The sequence below is a fragment of the Archocentrus centrarchus genome, chromosome 13, assembly GCF_007364275.1.
Source record: "Archocentrus centrarchus isolate MPI-CPG fArcCen1 chromosome 13, fArcCen1, whole genome shotgun sequence".
Lineage (NCBI taxonomy): Eukaryota > Metazoa > Chordata > Actinopteri > Cichliformes > Cichlidae > Archocentrus > Archocentrus centrarchus.
In genome coordinates this window covers 14,004,298-14,028,816 of record NC_044358.1, presented here as the reverse complement: position 1 = coordinate 14,028,816, position 24,519 = coordinate 14,004,298, and the positions used below count along the sequence as shown (strand labels likewise).

At 44.7% G+C, this 24,519-nt stretch overlaps 1 protein-coding gene across 1 annotated transcript in view; it reads left to right on the top strand.

The window, feature by feature from the left end:
* Positions 1–24,519, top strand: part of ryr1b (ryanodine receptor 1b (skeletal)) — a 62,865-nt gene that overhangs the window by 13,733 nt on the left and 24,613 nt on the right. The window contains exons 5-69 of the mRNA XM_030744205.1: positions 46–124; positions 309–421; positions 508–607; positions 704–800; positions 894–968; positions 1,199–1,355; positions 1,465–1,629; positions 2,119–2,240; positions 2,315–2,501; positions 2,955–3,090; positions 3,174–3,269; positions 5,440–5,558; positions 6,228–6,361; positions 6,488–6,729; positions 6,814–7,006; positions 7,559–7,775; positions 7,852–7,956; positions 8,371–8,474; positions 8,573–8,656; positions 8,734–8,893; positions 9,010–9,157; positions 9,254–9,459; positions 9,829–10,003; positions 10,124–10,332; positions 10,410–10,756; positions 10,997–11,132; positions 11,674–11,834; positions 12,835–12,997; positions 13,088–13,174; positions 13,370–13,596; positions 13,888–14,332; positions 14,413–14,976; positions 15,092–15,292; positions 15,415–15,526; positions 15,617–15,766; positions 15,859–16,132; positions 16,298–16,415; positions 16,508–16,640; positions 16,826–16,920; positions 17,009–17,144; positions 17,228–17,411; positions 17,518–17,629; positions 17,734–17,854; positions 17,932–18,101; positions 18,200–18,420; positions 18,657–18,747; positions 18,954–19,094; positions 19,182–19,345; positions 19,544–19,622; positions 19,705–19,794; positions 20,004–20,156; positions 20,367–20,444; positions 20,526–20,601; positions 20,685–20,808; positions 20,884–20,999; positions 21,095–21,162; positions 21,329–21,450; positions 21,714–21,763; positions 22,343–22,403; positions 22,490–22,616; positions 22,705–22,813; positions 22,902–22,983; positions 23,183–23,313; positions 23,420–23,740; positions 23,871–24,111. Of these exons, the coding sequence (XP_030600065.1) occupies positions 46–124; positions 309–421; positions 508–607; positions 704–800; positions 894–968; positions 1,199–1,355; positions 1,465–1,629; positions 2,119–2,240; positions 2,315–2,501; positions 2,955–3,090; positions 3,174–3,269; positions 5,440–5,558; positions 6,228–6,361; positions 6,488–6,729; positions 6,814–7,006; positions 7,559–7,775; positions 7,852–7,956; positions 8,371–8,474; positions 8,573–8,656; positions 8,734–8,893; positions 9,010–9,157; positions 9,254–9,459; positions 9,829–10,003; positions 10,124–10,332; positions 10,410–10,756; positions 10,997–11,132; positions 11,674–11,834; positions 12,835–12,997; positions 13,088–13,174; positions 13,370–13,596; positions 13,888–14,332; positions 14,413–14,976; positions 15,092–15,292; positions 15,415–15,526; positions 15,617–15,766; positions 15,859–16,132; positions 16,298–16,415; positions 16,508–16,640; positions 16,826–16,920; positions 17,009–17,144; positions 17,228–17,411; positions 17,518–17,629; positions 17,734–17,854; positions 17,932–18,101; positions 18,200–18,420; positions 18,657–18,747; positions 18,954–19,094; positions 19,182–19,345; positions 19,544–19,622; positions 19,705–19,794; positions 20,004–20,156; positions 20,367–20,444; positions 20,526–20,601; positions 20,685–20,808; positions 20,884–20,999; positions 21,095–21,162; positions 21,329–21,450; positions 21,714–21,763; positions 22,343–22,403; positions 22,490–22,616; positions 22,705–22,813; positions 22,902–22,983; positions 23,183–23,313; positions 23,420–23,740; positions 23,871–24,111 (10,004 nt within the window). The remainder of the gene's footprint in view (positions 1–45; positions 125–308; positions 422–507; positions 608–703; positions 801–893; positions 969–1,198; positions 1,356–1,464; positions 1,630–2,118; positions 2,241–2,314; positions 2,502–2,954; positions 3,091–3,173; positions 3,270–5,439; positions 5,559–6,227; positions 6,362–6,487; positions 6,730–6,813; positions 7,007–7,558; positions 7,776–7,851; positions 7,957–8,370; positions 8,475–8,572; positions 8,657–8,733; positions 8,894–9,009; positions 9,158–9,253; positions 9,460–9,828; positions 10,004–10,123; positions 10,333–10,409; positions 10,757–10,996; positions 11,133–11,673; positions 11,835–12,834; positions 12,998–13,087; positions 13,175–13,369; positions 13,597–13,887; positions 14,333–14,412; positions 14,977–15,091; positions 15,293–15,414; positions 15,527–15,616; positions 15,767–15,858; positions 16,133–16,297; positions 16,416–16,507; positions 16,641–16,825; positions 16,921–17,008; positions 17,145–17,227; positions 17,412–17,517; positions 17,630–17,733; positions 17,855–17,931; positions 18,102–18,199; positions 18,421–18,656; positions 18,748–18,953; positions 19,095–19,181; positions 19,346–19,543; positions 19,623–19,704; positions 19,795–20,003; positions 20,157–20,366; positions 20,445–20,525; positions 20,602–20,684; positions 20,809–20,883; positions 21,000–21,094; positions 21,163–21,328; positions 21,451–21,713; positions 21,764–22,342; positions 22,404–22,489; positions 22,617–22,704; positions 22,814–22,901; positions 22,984–23,182; positions 23,314–23,419; positions 23,741–23,870; positions 24,112–24,519) is intronic.

The window sequence follows — 24,519 nt, the reverse complement described above, 5'->3', positions numbered from 1 at the left end:
TGTCCTCCTGGTTGAGGTCGTGTCCTCTGTAAAAACTCTCCCCAGTACCTGAGCTGTCTCACTACATCTCGGTCCCTCACGGACAAGCTGGCCTTCGATGTGGGCTTACAGGAGGATTCGACCGGTAAGGCAGATGCATCAGAATACATGATTAGGCCTGGAATTATTCTCTGGTGCTGTTGGATCGCTGTGAGCGTTGTGCTGTTCAGAAGGCTGTTAACAGTCAGCACTTATAGCTGCTGCGGTGCTGGGTGGAAGGAGATAAGCAGTGATTACTGTGAAGTATCAGCATGCTGTTCTTGTTGCAGGTGAGGCATGTTGGTGGACTATTCATCCAGCCTCTAAGCAAAGGTCAGAAGGTGAGAAGGTCAGGGTGGGTGATGACCTCATCCTTGTCAGCGTGTCCTCTGAGAGATACCTGGTGAGACCTTGTTTTGCACAATGGTGGAAATGGACACATCCACAGTATCTGTTTTTATACATCAGCTTCTTGTCTTCTGTTGTCAGCATCTGTCTTATGCCAGTGGAGATCTGATGGTGGACGCCTCCTTCATGCAGACTCTTTGGAACATGAACCCAATTAGTTCAGGATGTGAACTAGCTGAGGGTACAAACCTGCTTTAGACGACCCTGCCTTATTTTTTAAATCTCATATGTGTGAAAAAAGTGCAGACTCATTTTAGGTGTTTGTTCCTTTGTGCAGGGTATCTGACAGGAGGTCACGTTCTCAGGCTTTTCCACGGCCACATGGACGAATGTCTGGCCATCGCTACCCCAGAGGAAGGAGAGGAGAAGCGCAGGTGAGAGGATAATAAAGCTGAGTAGAATAACGTCATGTTAATATGATACCACATACAGACCGTATGTGTGTGTGTGCGCCCGCTCTGCTACAGGATGGCTCATTATGAAGGCGGTGCTGTGTGCAGCCAGGCTCGATCCCTGTGGAGACTGGAGCCCCTCAGAATCAGGTGATTGTCCCCTTAAAGGAGCCATGTGGTGGGTGTTATTTAGCTGAATGCTGGGAAAGGTGAGAATGAGATGCCGCAAATAAATCCTGGAACTTAAACCCGTCACAGATTTTATGGTTACCGGTGAAATTCTCAGTCACGTGATTTATGCTCCACATGTACTAGTACTACTATAGTACTATAGTACTGACTGAAAGGGGTATTTCTAATAGCTTGTCCCCTCTGTGCAGTTGGAGTGGTAGCCACATGAAGTGGGGACAGTCTTTTCGTATTCGCCACATCACGACGGGCCGGTACCTGTGTCTCGATGAGGAAAAGGGCCTCCTGGTGGTCGATCCAGAGAAGGCCAACACCAAACTGTCTGCCTTCTGCTTCCGCGCTTCAAAGGTCAACATTTTATTTAGTGCATCTGGATGCCCGTAGTTATTATACTTTGATTTATTCTCTTATTGACATCAATTATTTTCTCCCACCTGTTCTTTCCTCCCCTGAGCAGGAGAAGGTGGACGTGGCTCATAAGCGTGATGTCGAGGGGATGGGCATTCCAGAGATTAAGTATGGAGAGTCCATGTGCTTTGTCCAGCATGTATCTACAGGCCTATGGCTCACATACGCTGCCCTGGATGCTAAAGCTGCCCGTCTGGGGATGATGAAGAGAAAGGTAATGATCTACCTGCGAAGAAAAGCAAGATTCAAACCTGGAAATGTTGGAACGCTCCGTGAAATAACAACAGACTGCAATGATTTCCAAATCTCAGAAACTCATATTTTACTCACAGTGTACCAGTGATGAAGCCTTTTTCAGGCCTTGCATATTTCAGCAAGACGATGCAACACCACATACTGGAGCTATTAAAGCAGCATGGCTTCATAGTAGAAGAGACCAGCTGCTGATCTGCCTGCAGTCGAGACCTTTCACCGGTTGAAAACATTTGGCACATTTCAACAGTCTTTACCTGTATCTGTGTGCTTTCATATTTGGAAAATCCATAAATAATAATGATGATGACAGACTTTCTGAAGGGTCTTAAGTCTTGTTTTCCCAGCAGTTTTATTAGGAGGGAATCATGTTAGCAGAATCAGATCTTGCAGGAGAAGGATTAGAAAAAAAATGTTGGGTTTCATGTGTTAATTGTGTTCATGTTTCCAGGTTATTCTGCACCAGGAGGGTCACATGGACGATGCCCTGACTGTGTCCCGCTCACAAACTGAAGAGTCACAGGCTGCTCGAATGATTTACAGCACTACAGGCCTTTTCAGGCAGTTCATCAAGTAAGTATACATATTTTCAGATGCAGCTGAGTAGAAATTCTTCATGCTAATGTGTGATTTTTGTGTTCTTTCAGTGGACTGGACTCCCTCAGTGGAAAGAGCAAGTCACCAGGGACGGGGTCGCTTCCTCTGGAGTCCGTCATCCTCTCTCTTCAGGATCTCATCTTCTACTTTCGTCCACCTGAGGAGGAACTGGAACATGAAGAGAAACAGACCAAGCTCCGCTCCCTCCGCAACCGGCAGAACCTCTTCCAAGAGGAGGTAATCAGCACGCTGCCCTCACAGCCTCTCACAGCCTCTCACACACTTAGACTTCCAATATCTATTGATTTTTAACTAAAACTGAGCTATAAATTAGTTTTTGTGAAGGGGAACCACTGAAGACTTTCTCACACACACACACACACACTTTTTTATCACTTTCAGGGCCCTTGTTTTAAATCATATTGAAAGATGTGGTAACCTACAAGCTTTAATCCAACTCTTGCTACCTTTAATGAAACTTTAATTAGAAGTAATTTCAGTATTTATTCAGAAAAAAAAAGCTGAATGTTCTTTTTTTAAACACATCATCAGAAGTTTAAGTGGACATGAACACATTTTATTACCCCGACCCTAACTGTAATTTAACCCCTCTAACCTTCCCCTTCAAGTATGTTCACCAGCAACAAAACAATAAGAATTGAATGATTATGGATGCTGATCCCTTTGCAGGGAATGATAACCATTGTGCTGGAGTGCATTGACCGCCTGAATGTCTACAACACTGCTGCCCACTTTTCTGAATTTGCGGGAGAGGAGGCTGCAGAGTCCTGGAAGGAGATTGTCAACCTCCTTTATGAGCTGCTGGGTATGACCTCTGAAAACACAAACTACACGTGGTCTCTGCTGAATGAAGACGTCATTATTTGTTTCCGTGTCTCCACTGCACAGCGTCTCTGATCAGGGGGAACAGATCTAATTGTGCGTTGTTCTGTGACAACCTCGACTGGCTGGTTAGCAAGCTGGACCGTCTGGAGGCCTCCTCAGGTTTGGGATGTGCTGTACTCATTCCCTCATACACCCACCACCCACAACTGACCAATGGTTTGACTAACTGTAATGGGCATAGCTTAATGTGTTAAGCCTCGGGTACTGTTGTTATTTCCACTTAGAAAATCCTCAGACTGAGTTAACAACACCTTCAATACATGTGAAATATAAAGTCTCCTTACCTTCAGTACCAGGGCAGATCAGGAGTTGGATAAACGGTTTTATTTCTACCTATCAACTTTCTAAATTAGAGAGTAAATAATGGATGTGATTAGGAGCAGTTATTTTGATGACTGGACAAGGTTGAATATTTAACTATTGTGTGCTTTTAAGAGACCCGCAATTCAATTCAGTTCAGCTGCGGTTTACAGTGATCCCTCACCTATGGCAGGGTTATGTTCCAGAGACCCCCGTGATAGTTGAAAATCTGCGAAGTAGTGGCGTTATATTTATTATTTATAAAAATTTTAAGGCTTTATAAACCCTTCCCACACTATTATAAACACTTCATATGCCTTTAAACACGAAAATTTCACAAAAACACACGCAGAGATCAGATGTCAGTGTGACGCGGACAAGGAGAGATGCTGAATGTAAGGGGACAGTGCAGGAGAGCAAACAGACCGATGTATACATATACATATACATATATATATATATATATATATATATATATATATATATATATATATATATAATTTTTTTTTTTTTTTTAAAGTGCGATACAGTGAAGCTGCAATAAGTGAACCGTGATATAACGAGGGACGACTGTAGTTATATACCGCTAATTCATAATACCAGGGCCTTATACTGCAAGGTAAAACCCAATAGTATCTATGCTAGCCAGCAGCTAGGCTGTTTACCTTTTTAATTGATTTTAATTTTTTATTTTTTTTTGGCTGTATTTTTACTGCCAGTGTCATAAATTAATCTCCTTTTTTCCTCTTATGATTATAGGCGTAAGGGTTCCCCATGGTAACTGATCAAACCGTGAGCGGATCCCACTTTATTGTACCAAAAAAATAAACAAATAAAAAAGATCTAAATAAATTCGAGTTCTGTGTGTATAACCCTCTGTACCCGGCCCCCTGTTTCTACTGTTTGTGTATTAAAAACATTTTTTGTTCACTCTATATTTTGACATATTAATGTTAATAATAAACACTTAGCAATAAATCAGAAATAAAAACAGATGTTTTAAATATTTTACTATATTTTACGTTTTTCCTCCCAAGTCCCCTCAAACACTCTGGCTGGTTTATCCAGTGAGTGCAGGCTGTAAGATCACTGTTTACCTCAGGAAGCGTCCACGTTTGCGGATGAGGCTGTAAAACTCCGGGAAAAGAGTCCGAAACGAGTCGCTGAGTGAGGGAAGCTCCGTCGGTATCCGCTACTATTTAAGTAAACGCTGCCGATTTAGCCGCTGTTAATAGCTGTTAGCCGCTGTTAGCAACTGTTAGCCACTGTTAGCAACTGTTATTCACTGTTAGCCCGGGCTGCTTAAACTGTCTCCGAGGTGGATCTAATATTGTGGACGACTCAGACACTTAGCAAATAAATTCTCATATGATGTGAGAATGTAATCAAACTGTTTATCAGAGGAAAGTGTGATGTTTTACGACACTCAGTCTAACATTAGCAGGCATAATGTTAGCTTATAACCAGCTGTTGATTAGCCGGCTCCTGTCAGCTGTCCGGAGGGTCTCAGGTCTGATCTGCTGAAAATCAGTATCTGCGACAGTATCGGGAATTAATGAGCATGAGATGATTATGAGGTGATGTGTAGATCCTGATTAATTCAGTTGTCATCAGAAGAGGATTATTGTTAGCTTTATTTTCTGAGGGCTGTTGTGTTGCAGTGAAACAATAGCACACCTCTCAGGTGATGTGTAGTAGACACTGAGCAGTTGAGCATCAGTTATTTTTTTTACTCAGTTTTCATTTGTTTTCTAGTCAAATGTGGCTTTTATGTTTGTTGAAAGATTTTTTGTTATTGCTTGGATGGAATAAGGAAGTTCTAAGTAATTTGTTTGTTTTAGTCGCATAAATATCACGTGATCCAGAAATAACTGCTTCATATCTGCAAATGAACCGAACCGGGAATTTTGTATGTTACACATCTACTAATATATGCAGTGTGTGTGTGTAATCCTCTCTATGTGTTTAGGTATTCTTGAGGTGCTGTACTGTGTCTTAATTGAAAGCCCTGAGGTTCTGAACATCATCCAGGAGAATCACATCAAATCCATCATCTCTCTCCTGGACAAGCATGGAAGGAACCACAAGGTTAGTTATACTTCACTGCCAGGAACTGGAAGGGAAAATAAATTAGCTCCACATGAAACTTGTGCTGATTTAGAATGATATAGCAACCTGAATTCATACTCATACCATCTCACTCATATTTAACTGTTTTCCCATTAACACATTAAATCTGCACTACTATAATTTCTTGCCAGGATTTTCAGATATAATCACATATACACGACTGGCTGTGGACACATACACAGCACCCATGCTCACTGAGCACATTTTAAATGAGTGTGTGCATGAAGGACTCCATTGATTCATCACAAAATGAAAGAAAACAGATGAAGGGTGTTATGACCTGCTTTAAATCAGGGCTAAATGTAGCTGCAGTTTATCTCTCCTGTGGAGGAGATACAGGTGAGCTGTTTTCACATGAGAACTATAAAGTGGTAAATATCCAGGCAAAAATGATTTTCCTTGTTCAGCTGGTGTCTCGCTGTCTTCTCACCAGCAGCAGCAGTTCTGTTTGTGTTTGGCAGCCTCACAGCATAACGACGGGACAGCTGGTGACCCGACCGAGCCTGACTCATAAAAATGCTTCGTGTTCTTGCAGTTTTTAGTCACTTAGCCAGTGGATAAGCAAGTGATCATTTTCTCCTGATTTAAACATTAAGGTGATAAAAGTGTTCATGCTTCTACCTTTAGGTGCTGGATGTCTTGCGCTCTCTTTGTGTGTGTAATGGTGTAGCTGTGAGGTCCAACCAGAACCTCATCACCGAAAATCTACTTCCAGGTCGTGACCTGTTGCTGCAGACCAGCATTGTAAACTATGCTACCAGGTGCTTGAACTACTGTTAAGTTGTTTTATTCTACATTATTTTCATACTGTTAGTTTTTATTTTATTTTTTGCAACTTTCATAAACTCGTGTATAAAACGCTGACGTCCTTTCTCCTCTGTGCTCAGTGTAAGGCCCAACATCTTCCTGGGTACATGTGAGGGCTCAACACAGTATAAGAAGTGGTACTATGAGGTGATGGTAGACTATGTGGAAGCATTTGTGACAGCACAGGCCAGTCACTTGCGGGTAGGCTGGGCTATGACTGAAGGTTACAGCCCCTACCCTGGAGGAGGAGAGGGCTGGGGTGGTAATGGTGTGGGAGATGACCTCTACTCCTATGGCTTTGATGGACAGCATCTGTGGTCAGGTAAGAGTTCCTGAAAGTGTTTACTAGACTGTTGACAGTAGTGCCTTATGTGTCGTTATAACCACTGTCTTCTCTGCTATTCAGGTACTGTGGCCCGCCAGGTGGCTTCGCCCAATGCTCACGCCCTGGCTGCGGATGATGTTGTGAGCTGCTGTCTGGATCTGAGCGTGCCCAGTATCTCGTTCCGTATTAATGGGCACCCAGTTCAGGGCATGTTTGAAAACTTTAATGTGGATGGCCTCTTCTTTCCTGTCATCAGCTTCTCAGCTGGGGTCAAGTAAGTTCAACATAAACTACAGCCTCTGTTTCACTGTTTATTACTGTAACTGTTAAACGTGGTCATTTCTTTATTTCACTAGTACAGCAGCAAGCCTGTGACACATTTTTGGAGGTACAGGCTATTGTAGCTCAGGAGGTTGTCAGCTTTTAAAATAAAGTTATTTAATTCCAGTTTGTACAGGATCGGTGTAGGACTGTACAACGGGGAAGTAATAATGGCAGCATAGTTCAAAATTACTCCAGCGGTATTTTTCATACTTAATTTTATAACATTTCTTTTGGGGCTTTAAATTATTGTCTAGACTCCCATATATGAGCATCAGAGTCAGAACTCCTACAGCCTCTGTGATGGTTCCTCAGAGATGGGGCTTATGGGTCACTGATGAGTACAAGAAGAGAAACACAGGCTGAGGCGCAGAAATAAAATCAATGTCTTTGTTATTAAGAGTCTTATAAAGATGAGTGAAACATTGTCATGAAGGATTCAGTCGTACATAAAGCTCCGTCATAACGATAAAGACTTGATCCGACTTGTTTTCTGTCACCTCAGGGCTCGCTTCCTGCTCGGGGGCCGCCATGGGGACTTTAAATTCATGCCCCCGCCCGGTTACGCCCCGTGCTACGAGGCTGTGCTGCCTAGAGAGCGGCTGCGTATCGAACCCATCAAGGAGTACAAACATGACTTTGATGGTGTGCGCAATTTGCTGGGTCCTACTCTGTCTCTCACCCACACATCTTTCACCCCCTGCCCCGTGGACACGGTTCAGGTAAAATCCCCTCACCTAAAATCAGCGTGTGAGCTTTTAGTTTCTTTTCCTTTCCTGACGTTCCTTTGCTGTGTAGATTGTCTTGCCACCCCACTTGGAGCGTATCCGAGAAAAACTGGCAGAGAATATCCACGAGCTGTGGGCTGTGACTCGCATCGAGCAGGGCTGGACCTACGACACTGTGAGTATGGTGGCAGCGCTGCAGGTGCAGCTACAGAGGCTTTTTGATTTCATCAGATTTGGATGGTTTGGAGCTTTTAACTAGTGTGAAATGTTTCAAAATGCTGCTCTTTGCATTTATTGTTTTACTGTTTATATTTATTCAGTTTATTATATTATTGTTACTTTATATTTATTCTTCTTTAATATACTTGAAAAACCTGATAACTATGTGATGCAATAAAGAATCCTCAAAGGGTTCAAGTAGAAACATGTTATCTCTTTAATTCCACTGCATTTATAATAATAATAATAATAATAATAATAAAGAGTATGAGAACCTTGATACCTATAGAGATATGGTGAAACTACAAGGTTGTGTGTGTATATATTGATTTATTGAACTGTGAGTAACATACTATGATTTCTCCTCCAGTTCAGGGACGACAACAAGAAACTCCATCCCTGTCTGGTGGACTTCCAAAGTTTGCCTGAACCAGAGAGGAACTACAACCTGCAGATGTCTGGTGAGACTCTCAAGTGAGTAGCAGGTTAGAGTTGAGAGATTTAAAGGTCGGAGGAGAGAGTTTTTGTCCCTGGACATTGTTGGTGATCCCTGTGTCTGCATTATCCCACAGGACTCTCCTGGCACTGGGTTGCCATGTTGGTATGGGTGATGAGAAAGCGGAGGAGAATCTAAAGAAGATCAAACTTCCCAAGACGTATGAAAAGAAAAGATATTTCTTACTCTACAAACTAACTTTATACATTAACTATGTAAATGTTATCTTTCCACTAGCTATGTGATGAGCAATGGATACAAGCCTGCCCCGCTGGACCTCAGCCACGTCAAACTGACACCAAACCAGAATCAGCTGGTAGAAAAACTGGCAGAAAATGGGCACAATGTGTGGGCGAGGGACCGAGTACGGCAAGGATGGACCTACAGCATTGTGCAGGTAATGATATTCTACCCTTAGCAGGTCTTTTATTTCTCTGCTACAATGTATACAGATACACGTCACGTGCATTTTTTTTTCTTTTAATATCAAGCTATTTTTTCGACCCTTTTCAGGACATCGTTAATAAGCGAAACCCTCGTCTGGTACCGTATAACCTGCTGGATGAGAGAACCAAGAAAACCAACCGAGATAGTGTTAACAACGCTGTCCGTACACTCATTGGCTACGGCTACAACATTGAGCCTCCAGATCAGGAGAGCAGTAAGCCGTCTTTCCTCATGTGTATCATGAAAGTTACAAAATCATCTCGGTGTTTTCCTCCTTCTTACCCGTCATGTTTTCCCTCTTTCACTGCAGCCGGCCACGGCCTCGAGAACACCCGCGGGGACAAAGTACGAATCTTCAGGGCAGAGAAGTCGTACGCTGTCACCCAAGGGAAGTGGTACTTTGAGTTTGAGGCAGTGACGACAGGGGAGATGAGAGTGGGCTGGGCGCGTCCTAATGTCCGCTCTGACACTGAACTGGGAGCAGATGAACTGGCCTACGTCTTTAATGGGAATAAGGTCAGTCCACATCTCCAGGGTCACGCTCGTTAAATGGGCTTCGGTCCAATTTAACCAAATTTAGATTGGAGCACTCAGGTTCTCATTAATGCCAACATGAGGTAATAAACTGTAAACGTTTTCTAAAGCAGCCGCAGCCTTTGGAATAGATGACATGTGGGTCTCAAACTGTTAGAAATGTTGAATTTTGAGGAGTGAAGTTCTTTAAATTGTGGGGATTGACAGCATCACACTGTCTGTTGTTTTTGTACAGCTAGGAGGTCAGGGTGGCTTAGTGAGGAGCTGGGGGAGGTTGCTGGAGTGCACTATAACCATGAAACAGAGTTCTGTGGTAATGAGCTGCATTTTATTTGGCGTAACCTTTTCCAGGCCCAACGATGGCACATCGGTAATGAACCATTTGGGCGTCAGTGGCAGTCTGGAGATGTAGTTGGCTGTATGATAGACCTGACTGAGATGAACATCATGTTCACACTCAACGGAGAAATGTTGATCAGTGACTCGGGCTCAGAGATGGCTTTCAAAGACATTGAAATCGGGGAAGGTGAGAACAGTTTTGTATTCGTATCATAGCACCTCGAACTGATGTAGCTTCATTTTCAGTTTGTACTGTAAAGCAGTTTAAATAAGCAGCAGTGTGAACAGACTCTTCTCTTCCTCTCAGGTTTTATTCCAGTGTGTGCCCTGGGCCTGTCTCAGATCGGAAGGATTAATCTCGGTCAGAATGTCAGCAGCCTGCGCTTTTTTGCCATTTGTGGCCTGCAGGAAGGATTTGAACCCTTTGCCATCAACACGAAGCGAGACATTACCATGTGGTTCAGTAAAAGTTTGCCCCAGTTTGTGCCTGTGCCTGCTGATCACAACCATATCGAGGTAAGCATTCAGAGACACATTGATGAAGATCGAACTTTAAAACAGATGGTTTGATTATGCTTAAATCTGTCTCCCAGCTCTCCCGTGTGGACGGGACTGTGGACAGCGCTCCCTGCCTGAAGCTCACGCATAAGACGTTCGGGTCGCAGAATGCCAACACTGACATGATGTTCCTTAGACTCAGCATGCCCGTGCAGTTCCACGAGACCTTCAAGATCCCAGCAGGTACCACCCTTCTCACCCGTGCCCTCACTATCCCTGAGGAGGAAGTGACAGTGGTGGAGCCTGACTCAGAGTTTGAAGTTCTGAAGAAGTCTGCGAGTCGCAAGGAGCAGGAGGAGGAAAAGAAGGAGCCGTCTGTACCGAAGGAGCTCTCTGTGGAAAATCAGAAGGACACAGTGTCGGAAAAGGGAAAGAAAAAAGGGTAAGTTTGGTAGTTTGTCCCTGGAAATGAAGAAAAAGCTTCTGGACTGTTACAGGTGCTGGTTATTACTGTATGCAACAAAACAGTCTCAGCTCCTGCTTTGTCCTTTTGTTTTGGGTGTTCTAATATTTGTGCTGCATTCAAGTAACTTTGGTTCCTTAACAGCAAAGGTTTTTAAAAATTAAACCAGCTTTTTTTCCCTTTTTTTTTTTTAAAGCTTTATTCTTCTGTGCTCAACAGATTTTTCTCCAAGGCCAAAAAGGCGGCCATGACCCCTCTTGCCCCTTCTCCTGCCCCTCCAACGGTGCCACGTTTGGTGGAAGATGTGGTCCCTGACGACAGAGATGACCCTGAGATCATCCAGAATACCACCACTGTGAGATACACGTTATTCTGTGTTAATGTTAGATACACACTATACTGCCAGAAGTATTCACTCATCATCCAGATCACTGAGTTCAGGTGTTCCAGTCACTTCCACAGGTGTATAAACCAGCACCTCAGCATGCAGACTGCTTCTACTAACATCAGTGAAAGAATGGGTCGCTCTCAGGAGCTCAGTGAATCCCAGCGTGGTACCGTGATAGGATGATACCTGTGCAACAAGTCCAGTAAATATTCCACAGTCAGCTGTTAGGAGTGAGGAAGTTTCAGGACTGGACTTGTTACATAAACACTCCTAAACCTGTGGAAAGCCTTCCCTGAACAGTTGAAGCTGTTACAGCTGCAAAGGGTGGGCCCACATCACATTAAAGCCTCTGGATGTTACTCAGGTTCATGTGTGTGAAGGCAGACGAGTGAATACTGTTGGCAGTGCAGTGTCTTATTATACCTGGGAGTTTATCAGTGATGCCTTTGTGTTTTGATGCTATAGATAATCCAGGCCTGCTTCATGTAGTTTTTCCTCCTGCCTGCAGTATTATTACTCTGTGAGGATCTTTGCTGGGCAGGAGCCCTCAGGTGTGTGGGTTGGCTGGGTCACTCCCGACTACCACATGTACGATCAGAACTTTGACCTCTCCAAAGTTCGCAGCGTCACCGTCACCGTGGGAGACGACAAAGGCAACATACACGACAGGTCAGTCTCTCTGTAAATTATCATTAGCGTGGGGCTTTGCTTTGGTGTGATCAATAAACAATAACTGTCAAGAAAATCATTTTTCTTAATTGTGATTAAATAACATGTTTGATGGAGTTTGATTTGTACGTTGATTCACGGTTTCATGCAGGCGGGTTTTGTTTGATGACTAAAATGTGACGTGTTGAGTTTAAATGTTTATTCATGAGACGCCACAGTTACAACATATTTGGCTGGTAGCATCAGTAAATAACATGTTTATGGAATAAAATCTTTGGACTGTAAACAAATTTGTTAATGCCAGATTTTGAACAACATAAAGATGTAAAATTAATAATATATTAAAATAATATAAATATATTGTAACATTAATGATGAATTACAGACGGTTGCTCCATAAAATGAGTCATACTTACAGATATACATAAATACACTACGATCATTATAGTATGATTATTGTTTGGCAGGGCAGTGAGAAAAAGGTTATTTATGTATTATTCAGTTAATCTTAGTATTTGTCATTCAGATGTGGATGTGAAGACGAGCAGCAGAAGGAAGTGACATCAATTTGGTTTTATTCCTAAATTAATATTTTTGAATTCCAGCTTTCTGTTTTTGTTCTGGGGCCTGGACTGCCTGGATGCTGCAAACAGATCATTTCTTATTCTCATAAATAAACACACACACAACACAGTCACAGCAGTTTCATTTCCACCAGTAAGACAACGAATCATAATAATAATAATAATAATGAATCATTTGGAGATCGAGCTGTCAGAGCAGCCTGAAGCCTGAACTCAGCCTCACAGAGGTTACTTTTACATATGCTGACCTCGTTATCTGAATCTTTAACACGAGTATGTATATGAGATAAAGAAAATCAAAGTTCTATTCTTTCCTTTATTCTGACCTTTGATCAGCTGCACTGTTTCTACTCTGATAGATGATCTTAGTTGAGATGAGTTTTAATGCAGCAGCGTTTCATGCTGATTCTTTGCAGTATGAAGCACAGTAACTGTTACATGGTGTGGGGCGGGGACCTGGTCAGCAATCAGCAGACCCGCTTTAGCCAGGAGGACATGGTGATTGGCTGCCTTGTTGATCTGGCCACAGGTCTCATGACATTTACTGCCAATGGAAAGGAGATTAACACCTTCTACCAGGTAAGGGAAGCAGTGCGGTGTATCTGCTGCAGGTGCTGCTGGATGACTTATGTGGCTGTTTAGCTGTAAACCAACGCTGTGTTCCTTCAGGTGGAACCCAACACCAAGCTGTTCCCTGCAGTTTTCATTCAGCCCTTCAGTCAGAACATGGTGCAGCTCGAGCTGGGCAAACTCAAGGTCAGATGCTGCTATTGTCCCTGTCTTTAAAGTGTCACTAATGCAGAACTGTGAGTCAGACCGTGTTGGTGGTCTTTGTGAGTCCAGTCTGGCGTTACTGTCCTCCTGCTGTAACCTTTCTCTTTAATATTGGAACAGATATGGTCCCTCTTTTATTATTGGATTATTGGATGATCCTCTTCTGTCTCCTATCAGAACATCATGCCCATATCAGCTGCAATGTTCCGCAGCGAGCGTAAGAACCCGGTCCCCCAGTGCCCCCCGAGGCTGGATGTCCAGATGCTGACTCCAGTTATCTGGAGTCGGATGCCGAATCACTTCCTCAAACCGGAGGTGGGCAGAGTGAGTGAGAGGCTGGGCTGGATGGTGGAGTGCACTGAACCTCTCACCATGATGGCTCTGCACATCCCAGAGGAGAACAGGTCAGAAACAGGAGCCCCATCCAGAAGACGTTTATTTAATTTCCTTCAGTTTCATTTATATAGCAGCAAATCAGCAGTTTTGAGTTAATACGTCCTGATCGATCCCTGAATCGTTTAAAATCTGCCTTTGGTGGGACTTTATCCTTTGATATTTTCTGATCCTACTTTTTTTTTAAGAAAACGAAAGTCAAATCATTAACGTGTGATTTAAATATAGATTAACATACATTTGTTATGAAACATTTGCTAGGATTATATAAAGCGTATTGATCTTTGACTTCCTGTGCACAGGTGTATTGATATCCTGGAGCTGTCGGAGCGTCAGGACCTGATGAAGTTCCACTACCACACGCTCATGCTGTACTGTGCTGTGTGCGCGCTCGGCAACAACCGAGTGGCCCACGCGTTATGCAGTCACGTGGACGAATCCCAGCTTTTCTACGCCATCGAGAACACCTACCTACCCGGACCGCTGCGCAGCGGCTACTATGACCTGCTCATCAGCATTCACCTGGAATCAGCAAAGCGGGCACGCCTGGGCACCAACAGGGAGTTCATCGTCCCCATGACTGAGGAGACCCTCAGCATCAAGCTCTATCCTGACGTGAAGAAGGCCCACTCCCTACCTGGGGTTGGCCTCACCACCTGCTTACGGCCAAAGCTGCATTTCTCATCCATCAACTTTGTTGGCACTGACCCTGATTTGTATACCATTAGTCCCATTTTTCCTCTGCAGGTAAGGAGCAGAGACAGAATATATTACTAAATATATTAAATATTTTCTGTCTTTGCTCAGTTTTGATTTTCCTTCTGTAGGAGCTGAAAACAAAGGCAATCAACATGTTACGAGAGGCTGTGCTGGACGGTAGCCAGGCCATGCGGGATCCAGTAGGGGGCAGTGTAGAGTTCCACTTCGTCCCAATCCTGAAGCTAATCAGTACACTGCTTATTATGGGCATCTTCAATGACGATGACACCAAGCACATCCTCAAGATGATTGATCCCAATGTTTTCAGTGGAAAGGAAGAGGAGGAAGCTGAAGAGGGTGAAGCTGCTGAGGGAGAAAGTGAGGAAAAGGAGGAGGAGGATGCGGAAGAAGCAGCTGAGGACGAGCTTGAGGACGAAGGGGTCGGTGATGAAGAGGAGGAGGAGCTTAAAGAGCTTGAGAAAGCAGAGGGTGAGGAGGAAGAGGCTGAGCCCAAGGGAGAAGGAGAAGAGGGGGAAAAGGAGGAAGAAGAGGCCAAAGGAGGAAAAGTGGATGGAGAGAAAGCAGAAGAAGAGAAGGAGGCAGAGGCGGTGGACGAGGAAGCAAAAGATGAAGAGGAGGGTCTGGAGGAAGGGCTGCTCCAGATGAAGCTGCCAGAGTCTGTCAAGCTACAGGTCATTGTGATGTTTCAGACTGCTTTGCATCTCTATAGCTGATCTAAAGATTTATATTAGAGCTGTCATATCCATAAATACCTGACAAATGAAAACTCTCACTTTACTCCCTCAGATGTGCACACTCCTGCAGTACTTCTGCGACTGTGAGCTGAGACACAGGGTGGAAGCCATTGTGGCGTTCTCAGACCAGTTTGTCTATGATATTAAGAGCAATCAACGTATCCGTTACAACCAGTTAATGAGGGCCTTCACCATGACGGCCGCTGAGACTGCACGCAAGACCCGGGAGTTCCGCTCTCCTCCACAGGACCAGGTAATCAGGCCAAGCAGGCGTGTTAGAGGTTTAGGAAAGTGAAACTTACTCTGAGCTGGGTTCATACTCAAAATTAACAAGACAAAAAGTCCTGATGGAGTCATAACGTGCTCTCTGTTAAGGTTCTCATGCTAACCAACTTCAAACACGGTCAAGAGGATGAAGAGTCTCCGGTGCCTGAGGATGTGCGGGAGACACTGGCAGACTTCCACAAAGACCTCCTGCTTCACTGCGGTGAGAAGTTCTCAGTAATTAATCATTTCTTCGGGTGTGAAAATCTTTTGGGGGTTTAATGCTATATTCCCTTATTTATTTTTTTCATAGGTATACATATTGAGGAAGAGCCAGAGGAAGAGGAGGTGGATGCTTCACTGAGGGGCAGACTCCTCAGTCTGGTAGACAAGATTAAAAGCCTCCGCAAGAAAAAGGAGGAGGAGGAGGAGAAGCCAGAGGTCGAGGAAGAAGCAAAACCCAGTGAGACCTGGATTACCTGTGAAATAGTTGATCTGCATTAAAATGTCTTCACTGACGTTAACAGTCAAACTCTTCGTCTTCGCTTCACTCAGGCACCCTTCAGGAGCTCATCTCGCACACCATGATCCACTGGGCTCAGGAGTCTTTTGTTCAGAACCCCGAGCTGGTGCGTCTCATGTTCAGCCTGCTGCACCGACAGTATGACGGTCTCGGCGAGCTGATCCGAGCGCTGCCGAAAGCGTACGCCATCAATGCCGTGTCCGTCCAGGACACCATGGACCTCCTTGAGTGTTTGGGGCAGATCCGATCGCTGCTCATTGTCCAGATGGGTCCTGAAGAGGAGCGGCTGATGATCCAGAGCATCGGGTCAGTGTGTTAAATATGAAATATGTGATATTATTTTTATCTTTAGTATTTGTTCTTTGGTATTCTGCAGGGTTTTTCTCTCCCTAAAGCGTGCAGCTGTAATATTTTTCTCAGCCTCACCTGTTCGTCTTACCTGATGACGTATGAGTTCTGCTGTTTTTGCAGGAATATCATGAATAACAAGGTGTTCTATCAACACCCCAATCTGATGAGAGCTCTGGGTATGCATGAGACCGTCATGGAGGTGATGGTGAATGTGTTAGGTGGAGGAGGCGATTCAAAGGTAACTGATGATTTCTAACCTGCCACCTTTCACAGCTGCATTCAGAACCCATCAGACATTATTGATCTGAGGAAATCTTTTTACTTCTTCAGGAAATTCGATTCCCCCAAATGGTGACTAGCTGCTGCCGCTTCCTGTGTTACTTCTGTCGTATCAGCAGGCAGAACCAGCGCTCCATGTTTGACCATCTGAGCTACCTGTTGCAGAACAGCGGCATCGGCTTGGGTCAGTCACACTGTGTACTGTACGCTGCAGAGTACTCATTATGGTCAGAGCTGAACTTAAAAATGCTCCTTCATTTCTTATGAAATGGTTACATTTTGTTAACTGAATCATGCAGTTAAAAAGTTGGAACCTGAGCTGATTCTTGGTGATGGATTAATAAACTCGCAGCTTTCTTCCGTACGTAGGCATGCGTGGATCCACGCCCCTGGATGTGGCTGCAGCCTCGTGTATTGACAATAATGAGCTGGCCTTGGCTTTGCAAGAGCAGGACCTGGAAATGGTGAGAGGAAACACAAATAGGAACAGAGAGGACAGTGGAGCTGCCGTCTCATACGCTCTCCTGTTGTTACATGTGTGTGCTGATGTAGGTGGTGACATACCTGGCGGGCTGCGGACTGCAGATGTGTCCCATGCTTTTGTCTAAGGGTTACCCTGACATTGGCTGGAATCCTTGTGGAGGAGAGAGATACCTGGATTTCCTCCGCTTTGCTGTCTTTGTTAATGGTCAGCTATGATTGCCACATAATGATGAGATTTGTGGCTTTGATTGGCAATTAATATTTACACCCCACTCCCCCTGCCCTCAGGAGAGAGCGTGGAGGAGAACGCCACTGTTGTGGTTCGTCTGCTCATCCGTCGCCCCGAGTGCTTCGGCCCAGCACTGAGAGGAGAGGGTGGAAATGGCCTCCTGGCTGCAATGGAGGAGGCCATCAAGATATCAGAGGATCCAGCAAGGGACGGACCCACTGTCAAGAAAGACAGGCGCTTCATGTAAGTGCTGCTGCAGTGGCTGTCATACAACAACAAATAGTAACTTGGACGAATCATCGTGTAGCTTCACAGCAGTGAAACACGTAGAAAATGATGTTCTTGGCAGGTTTGGTGGAGAGGAACAGCACGAGGAGAACCGTGTCCATCTGGGAAACGCCATCATGTCCTTTTACTCAGCTCTCATTGATCTGCTGGGTCGCTGTGCCCCAGAGATGCATGTAAGCAGAGCAGCTTTAACACTTTTAGATCTCTTAAGCCTCTGTGAAGAGAGGATCTGTAGGAGTTACTTTCATACAGCATGTCTCACTTTTCTTATCTGCAGCTCATCCAAGCAGGCAAGGGTGAAGCTCTGAGAATCAGGGCCATCCTGAGGTCTCTGGTGCCTATAGAGGACCTGGTGGGAGTAATCAGCTTACCTGTGCAGATTCCAGCATATGGCAAAGGTTAGACACAAAGTGATGTAAGAATGTACTTCTGTGGGAATACTTGGCATGAACGGTTTCTTCTGTCCAAACCACAGATGGTCAGATTATTGAGCCCAAGATGTCTGCCAGTTTCGTCCCAGACCACAAGGCCTCCATGGTGCTGTTCCTCGACAGAGTGTATGGGATCGATAACCAGGACTTCCTGCTTCATGTGCTTGAGGTTGGCTTCCTGCCGGACATGAGAGCTGCAGCTTCTCTGGATACGGTGAGAGATGAAGAAGGCAGACCTAACGGCTGCGCTCTCCAGTGTGTCTCTGAGGTATTGCAGTCAGTAAACACTTTGTTTGCCTGCTCTGATTTTAGGTGGCGTTCAGTACGACTGAAATGGCCTTGGCGCTGAACCGCTACCTTTGTTCGGCTGTTCTGCCTCTGCTAACGAAGTGTGCCCCGCTGTTTGCTGGAACAGACCACCGGGCCATCATGATCGACTCCATGCTCCACACAATTTACCGTCTGTCCCGTGGCCGGGCCCTCACCAAGGCTCAGAGGGATGTTATAGAGGAGTGCCTCATGTCGCTCTGCAAGTCAGTACTATAAACTCTCTGTGTAGTAAAATGCTAATTATGAATAATTCTGACTATTAAGTCTTTATTTTCTATTGTTTAAGCTTGGTTCAGCCTGGGGAGGGTTTCGAGGTTCTCTCTTTTCAGAGACAGATCTAATGAGATCAGCATATTACAAACTGTCAAGGACACGATGAAGAAAGTTCTGCTTTTTTAAATGGTTCTGTTTGTCATGAGACCCGTGGTGACGTCCGCAGGTACCTCCGACCCTCGATGCTGCAGCATCTGCTCAGACGGCTGGTGTTTGATGTACCCATCCTCAATGAATATGCAAAGATGCCTCTGAAGGTTAAACTTCTCTTTACTTGTTTCGTCTTTGTTTCATGTCATTTAAAACAACTATGATGTTAATTATGATCTTACATAGACGCAGACTGTGGGAGACCAGCTGATTACAGTAAACTAGTCTTTGGAGGGTCCTTAAGTACAGGTTTTAGTAGTAAAATCCAACAAAGATGTTATAATAATATGTTATATAACACATAATGTTTCAGCTGTTGACCAATCACTATGAGCGCTGCTGGAAGTACTACTGCTTGCCAAATGGATGGGCGAACTTTGGAGTGACCTCTGAGGAGGAGCTGCATCTTTCTCGAAAACTCTTCTGGGGAATCTTCGAATCATTGGCGCACAAGGTGGGAGCTGATTCTGTCGTATTAACCTGCCATAACTGCACGTGGTTTAAGTTAACCCTGCTTCTCTAATCTGAATTTAAACTCTAGAAATTTGATGCAGAGCTCTTCAAGATCGCCATGCCCTGCCTCTGTGGTATAGCAGGAGCCATCCCCCCCGACTATGTGGATGCCAGCTACTCGTCTCACACGGAGAAAAAGGCCTCCGTGGATGCTGAAGGCAACTTTGATCCAAAGCCAGTGGAGACCACCAAGTGAGCACTGAGAGAGCCCGTTACAGGACACGGAGGTCCCCCAGATATAAATATAAACATCAGTAACGTTTAAATATGTCTGCAGAAAAACGTGTTACGTGCTAAAATCCTGTCGTCATAAATGTGAATGAACACATGAAACTACAGGAAATAACAGTGAAGTTAACAGATCATTGTAATAATGTTCATCATTTTCAGCACCATCATCCCAGAGAGGCTGGATCCTTTCATTAACAAGTATGCAGAGCACACTCATGACAAATGGGCGTTTGAAAAGGTTAGTTACAAGAAAAAAAGATGTTTGTTATTCCAAAGTGTTCTTTGGAATAATTGCTGCCATGGGAAAAATCATTTTTCAGATTCAGAACAACTGGACCTACGGAGAGGTGCTGGATGAGAACGCCAAGACTCACCCGATGCTCCGGCCGTACAAAACCTTCTCCGAAAAGGTCACGACCTTTCACTTTAGTCTGAGCCCTGATATTCCGCACACGTGTGCTTAGTGGTGTCTAACCTTTTGTAGTGACCCTGTGTGAGTGCGTGTATGAGTCAAGCTCTTCTTAATTAGTATTTTAGTAATTGCGTGTCTGTTTGTGTGAGTTTTGTTACGGCACGTTTGAGTTGTTACTTTTAAAGCGCTCTGCCTTCTGTTGTTCAGGACAAGGAGATTTATCGTTGGCCCATTAAAGAGTCCATCAAAGCCATGCTGGCGTGGGAGTGGACCATAGAGAAGGCCAGGGATGGAGAAGGAGAAGCGGAGAAAAAGGCCGCCGCCACCACCACCACCCGCAAGATCTCTCAGACTGCTCAGGTAAAAAGGGGAGGAGCAAAAATAATAAAATACTGAAAAATTGTTACTGTTTCTCCCAGTTGGCTCTGCAGGAACTTTTAACATGAGTCGTGAATCATAGAAAATAAATTAAACTGCTGGTTAAACGATGGTGAAATGCAAGCAGTAATGAAAAGGTCTCTAAAGCTCATGCAGACATTGTTACACATAAGGTCCGTTTATTGTCTTCAGGCCACTTATGATCCCAGTCACGGATACAACCCTCAGCCAATAGACATCTCAGGAATGGCCCTCTCCAGAGAGCTGCAGGTACGTCAGCATTTATAAGCTGCAGAAATTGCTGACACGTCTTTAAAGAAGCTGGCAGAGTAATTGTTTGTGTGCGTGCAGTCTATGGCCGAGCAGCTGGCAGAGAACTATCACAACACTTGGGGAAGGAAGAAGAAGGTGGAGCTGCAGGCCAAAGGTCAGAGTAGCTTCTATTACTGGTTTTTAGTGGTGCTTAGCAGCGAGTCTGTTGAGTCCAAAAATAACTTGTGCTCCTGCTAGGTGGTGGCACTCATCCTTTGCTGGTGCCTTATGACACGCTGACGGCTAAGGAGAAGGCCAGAGACAGGGAGAAAGCCCAGGACTTGCTCAAGTTCCTCCAGCTTAATGGATACGCTGTGACGAGGTAGCTGGATCTCTGAGTTTGAGATTAGATCTTTCTGTTTCTCTCTGTTACTTTCATTTTGTTTTTCACCCTTAGGGGTCTGAAGGACATGGAACAGGACATTTCCTCCATTGAGAAGCGTTTTGCCTACGGCTTCCTTCAGAAGCTTCTTAAATGGATGGACATCGCCCAGGAATTCATTGCTCATCTTGGTACTGTGGTTTGGAACATGGAGGATGATTGTACTGTGGGCACGCCTGTTCGACCTGAGATGAAGTACAAAGTGTTTGTCTGTTTTTCCTAACAGAGGCTGTAGTTAGCAGTGGGAGAGTGGAGAAGTCCCCTCATGAACAAGAAATCAAATTCTTTGCCAAGGTGAGCGTCTTCCTTCTTCTTCCTGAGGAAGTCTGAGGAGGCGGTTTGTAACAGGACTGTTGGACTGGAAACTAATATTTTAACAGTAATTTCTGAGGCAGCAGAACGTCTTTATTGGCCTGATTTTTTTCTGTAATAAATATTGATGTCGGGGTGTGTTTGATAGATCCTGTTGCCACTGGTAAACCAGTACTTCAAGAACCACTGCCTGTACTTTCTCTCCACTCCTGCCAAAGTACTGGGCAGCGGAGGACATTCCTCCAACAAGGAGAAGGAGATGATTGCGAGGTACGTGTTGTAAAAGCATATATAAAAAAATGAACTGTACTCTTCTGTGTCCTGAACTGTTTGGCATTGACTTTCCCTTCAGGACAGCGTGATGTGTCTGTCCTCTCCTTCCTCCACATCCCTCATCTTTCTCCTGTTGTGCAATATCATTATTTCCTTTCCTTTACCCTTTTGCTTTCTGTGTACTTCAAACATTTTTCCTGCCTTGTTTCCCCTCTCTCCCTCCCTCTCCTTCCCTCTCCTCTTTTCTCCTCCTGCCTCAGTATCTTCTGTAAGTTGGCTGCTTTGGTGAGGCACAGAGTATCTCTCTTTGGTAAGGACCTTGCATGGTGGTGTCACCATCTCTGCATTTCTTTTCCTTCCTGCCTTTACATACTAATCAAACTGAGTCGTTGGCCGAGTCTTCTCTGTGTTTAGCTTTTGTTCGGCTGTTTTGCTGTAATCTCCTGATTTAAAGGTGTTCACAAAGTGAGCATGAATGTCTGTGATGGCCTCAGGTACCCACAGGTGTTACTGTACTGCAGCTTTGTGGTGTGTTATCATCCTGGCTTATATGAGGCAGTGGATGCTTTGTTGTCATTCTGCTCCCCGTCACCACCATGCATCTGAAATAGGCAGTCACTCTTATATGGCCAGTGGACAGGTGAGCTTGTCTCACCTGTACCTTCAGATCTACAACATGCCTAAATCAAAAAACCTGCTGTTGAACAGTCATATATGTATTTTGATTAAATAGTTTAATTAGATTTATAAGGATTGTACTGTAACTGTGAGTGTGTTCCTGAACATGTTCTGTAACTGTGTTTTTGAGCTCAGTTAACCTGCTATTATGAATACACCTGCAGAGCTGCAGGCTCGCACTCACAGCACACCTTTGCTGTCATGTTTACAGGAACAGATGCGACTGCAGTGGTAAACTGCCTGCACATTCTCTCACGATCACTGGACGCCAGGTACATCCCATCACATCCACAGGCAGCGAGCAAACAGAGTCAAACTCCCTGAGATCATTGTTGACTTCTCCCTGTGCCTCTTCCAGGACTGTCATGAAATCAGGCCCTGAGATTGTGAAGGCTGGCCTGCGTCAGTTCTTTGAGAGTGCTGCCGATGACATTGAGAAGATGGTTGAGAACCTGAAACTGGGCAAAGTGTCCAGTAGAAACCAGGTCAGAGGGCGTTCAGTTTTTGCTCACTGCAGAGTTGTTCATTTTGTCTGGTGACCTGATATCTGTGTTTGTGTATCTGCTGTTTTAGGTTAAAGGTGTTTCACAGAACATCAACTACACCACCACTGCGCTGCTGCCCGTCCTCACCTCACTGTTTGACCACATTGCCCAGCACCAGTTTGGCGATGACGTCATGTGTGAGTAAAATGCTTTTCCCCTTTAAATGAACCGTTTGTTACTTTGTACCAACTCAAAGCTGATGAAGTCGCTCTTTGACGTCCTCAGTGGACGACTTGCAGATATCCTGCTATCGTTTAATGTGCAGCATCTACTCCCTCGGTACTGTGAAGACCCCGCATGCAGAGAAGTGAGTACACACACACACACAGACACACACACATTTCTCCTGGAAGGAAAATTTATTCAGAATTTCAAAAATCTCTTTAATGTAAAACTTTAATGTGTGTTTTTGCTTTCATAGATGAATGTTGCATTCATTTATGTGTTGTGTTGTGTTGTGTTGTGTCGACATTTTATGAGCATGTGAGTCTTTTCCTCCTGTGCAGACAGCGGCCGGCTCTTGGCGAGTCTTTGGCCCATTTAGCAGCTGCTATGCCGGTAGCCTTCCTCGAACCAGCACTAAATGAATTCAACACATTTTCTGTTTACACCACCAAGACTCCGAGAGAGAGAACCAGTGAGTTTGTCTCCTTTTACCTTCATGTTTAATGTTTAATTATTCGGTGGCATTCGTGCTGAGATACTTTCTTGTCCTTTATCTCGTCCCTTCTCTCCCTGCTCAGTCCTTGGACTTCCTAATCAGGTGGAAGAGCTGTGCCCGGACATCCCGGAGCTGGACGTCCTGATGAAAGAGATACACGACCTGGCTGAGTCTGGAGCTCGATACACAGAAATGCCCCATGTGATTGAGATCACCTTGCCAATGTTGTGTAACTACCTCCCACGCTGGTGGGAGAGGGGCCCAGAGAACTTCCCTGAGCAGGAAGGTCAGCTCTGCACTGCTGTCACCTCCGAGCAACTCAACCAGCTGCTGGGGAGCATCATGAAGATTGTGGTTAACAACCTGGGAATAGATGAAGCCTCCTGGATGAAAAGATTAGCAGGTTAGTGAGCAGAGGCTTTACAGTAAGCCACACCTACAGTGAAGGTGGTTCACCAGGGGACCTCTCAGATTATTACATGTTCACATCTCTTATTTGGTGATAACTGGCAAATGTTTTCTGCCCTGTCCAGTGTTTGCGCAGCCCATCGTCAGCAGGGCTAAACCAGAGATGCTTAAATCCCACTTCATCCCCACCATGGAAAAGCTGAAGAAGCGCGCAGCAAAGGTGGTGGCAGAGGAGGATCATCTGCGCATGGAGGGCAAAACGGAGGTGGACAGTGAAAACGGGACCATTCGAGATGAGTTTGCTGTGCTGTGTCGGGACCTGTATGCTCTTTACCCTTTGCTCATCCGCTATGTGGACAACAACAGGTAGCTGGAATTACCGGCACCTACACCTCTGTATTTAATGTGTAGTATTGACATTCAGGGGAGCCTGATATGACAATATCGTGTTTTAGTTTGCATGTTAACGAAGCTACAGTATCTGTAATATACCCATGAAATCCTGGGCCTGTTTAAGTTTCATGAGAATGACCACACACACACACACACACACACACACACACACACACTGAAGTGTCTGCTGTCATAGAGATGTGGAGCTAAATGCAGGATGAGCTTTAGACTAGTTGCAGGTTTCAGGTTGACTGAACAATCAGAGAATCAGGAGAGGACAGAGACAGGAAGTGAAATCAACATCGAACAATAATGGAAACTACCTTTCAGAGTAAAACAGGAAGTAACCCAAAGACAAATATCAAACGCAGGACTTACAGT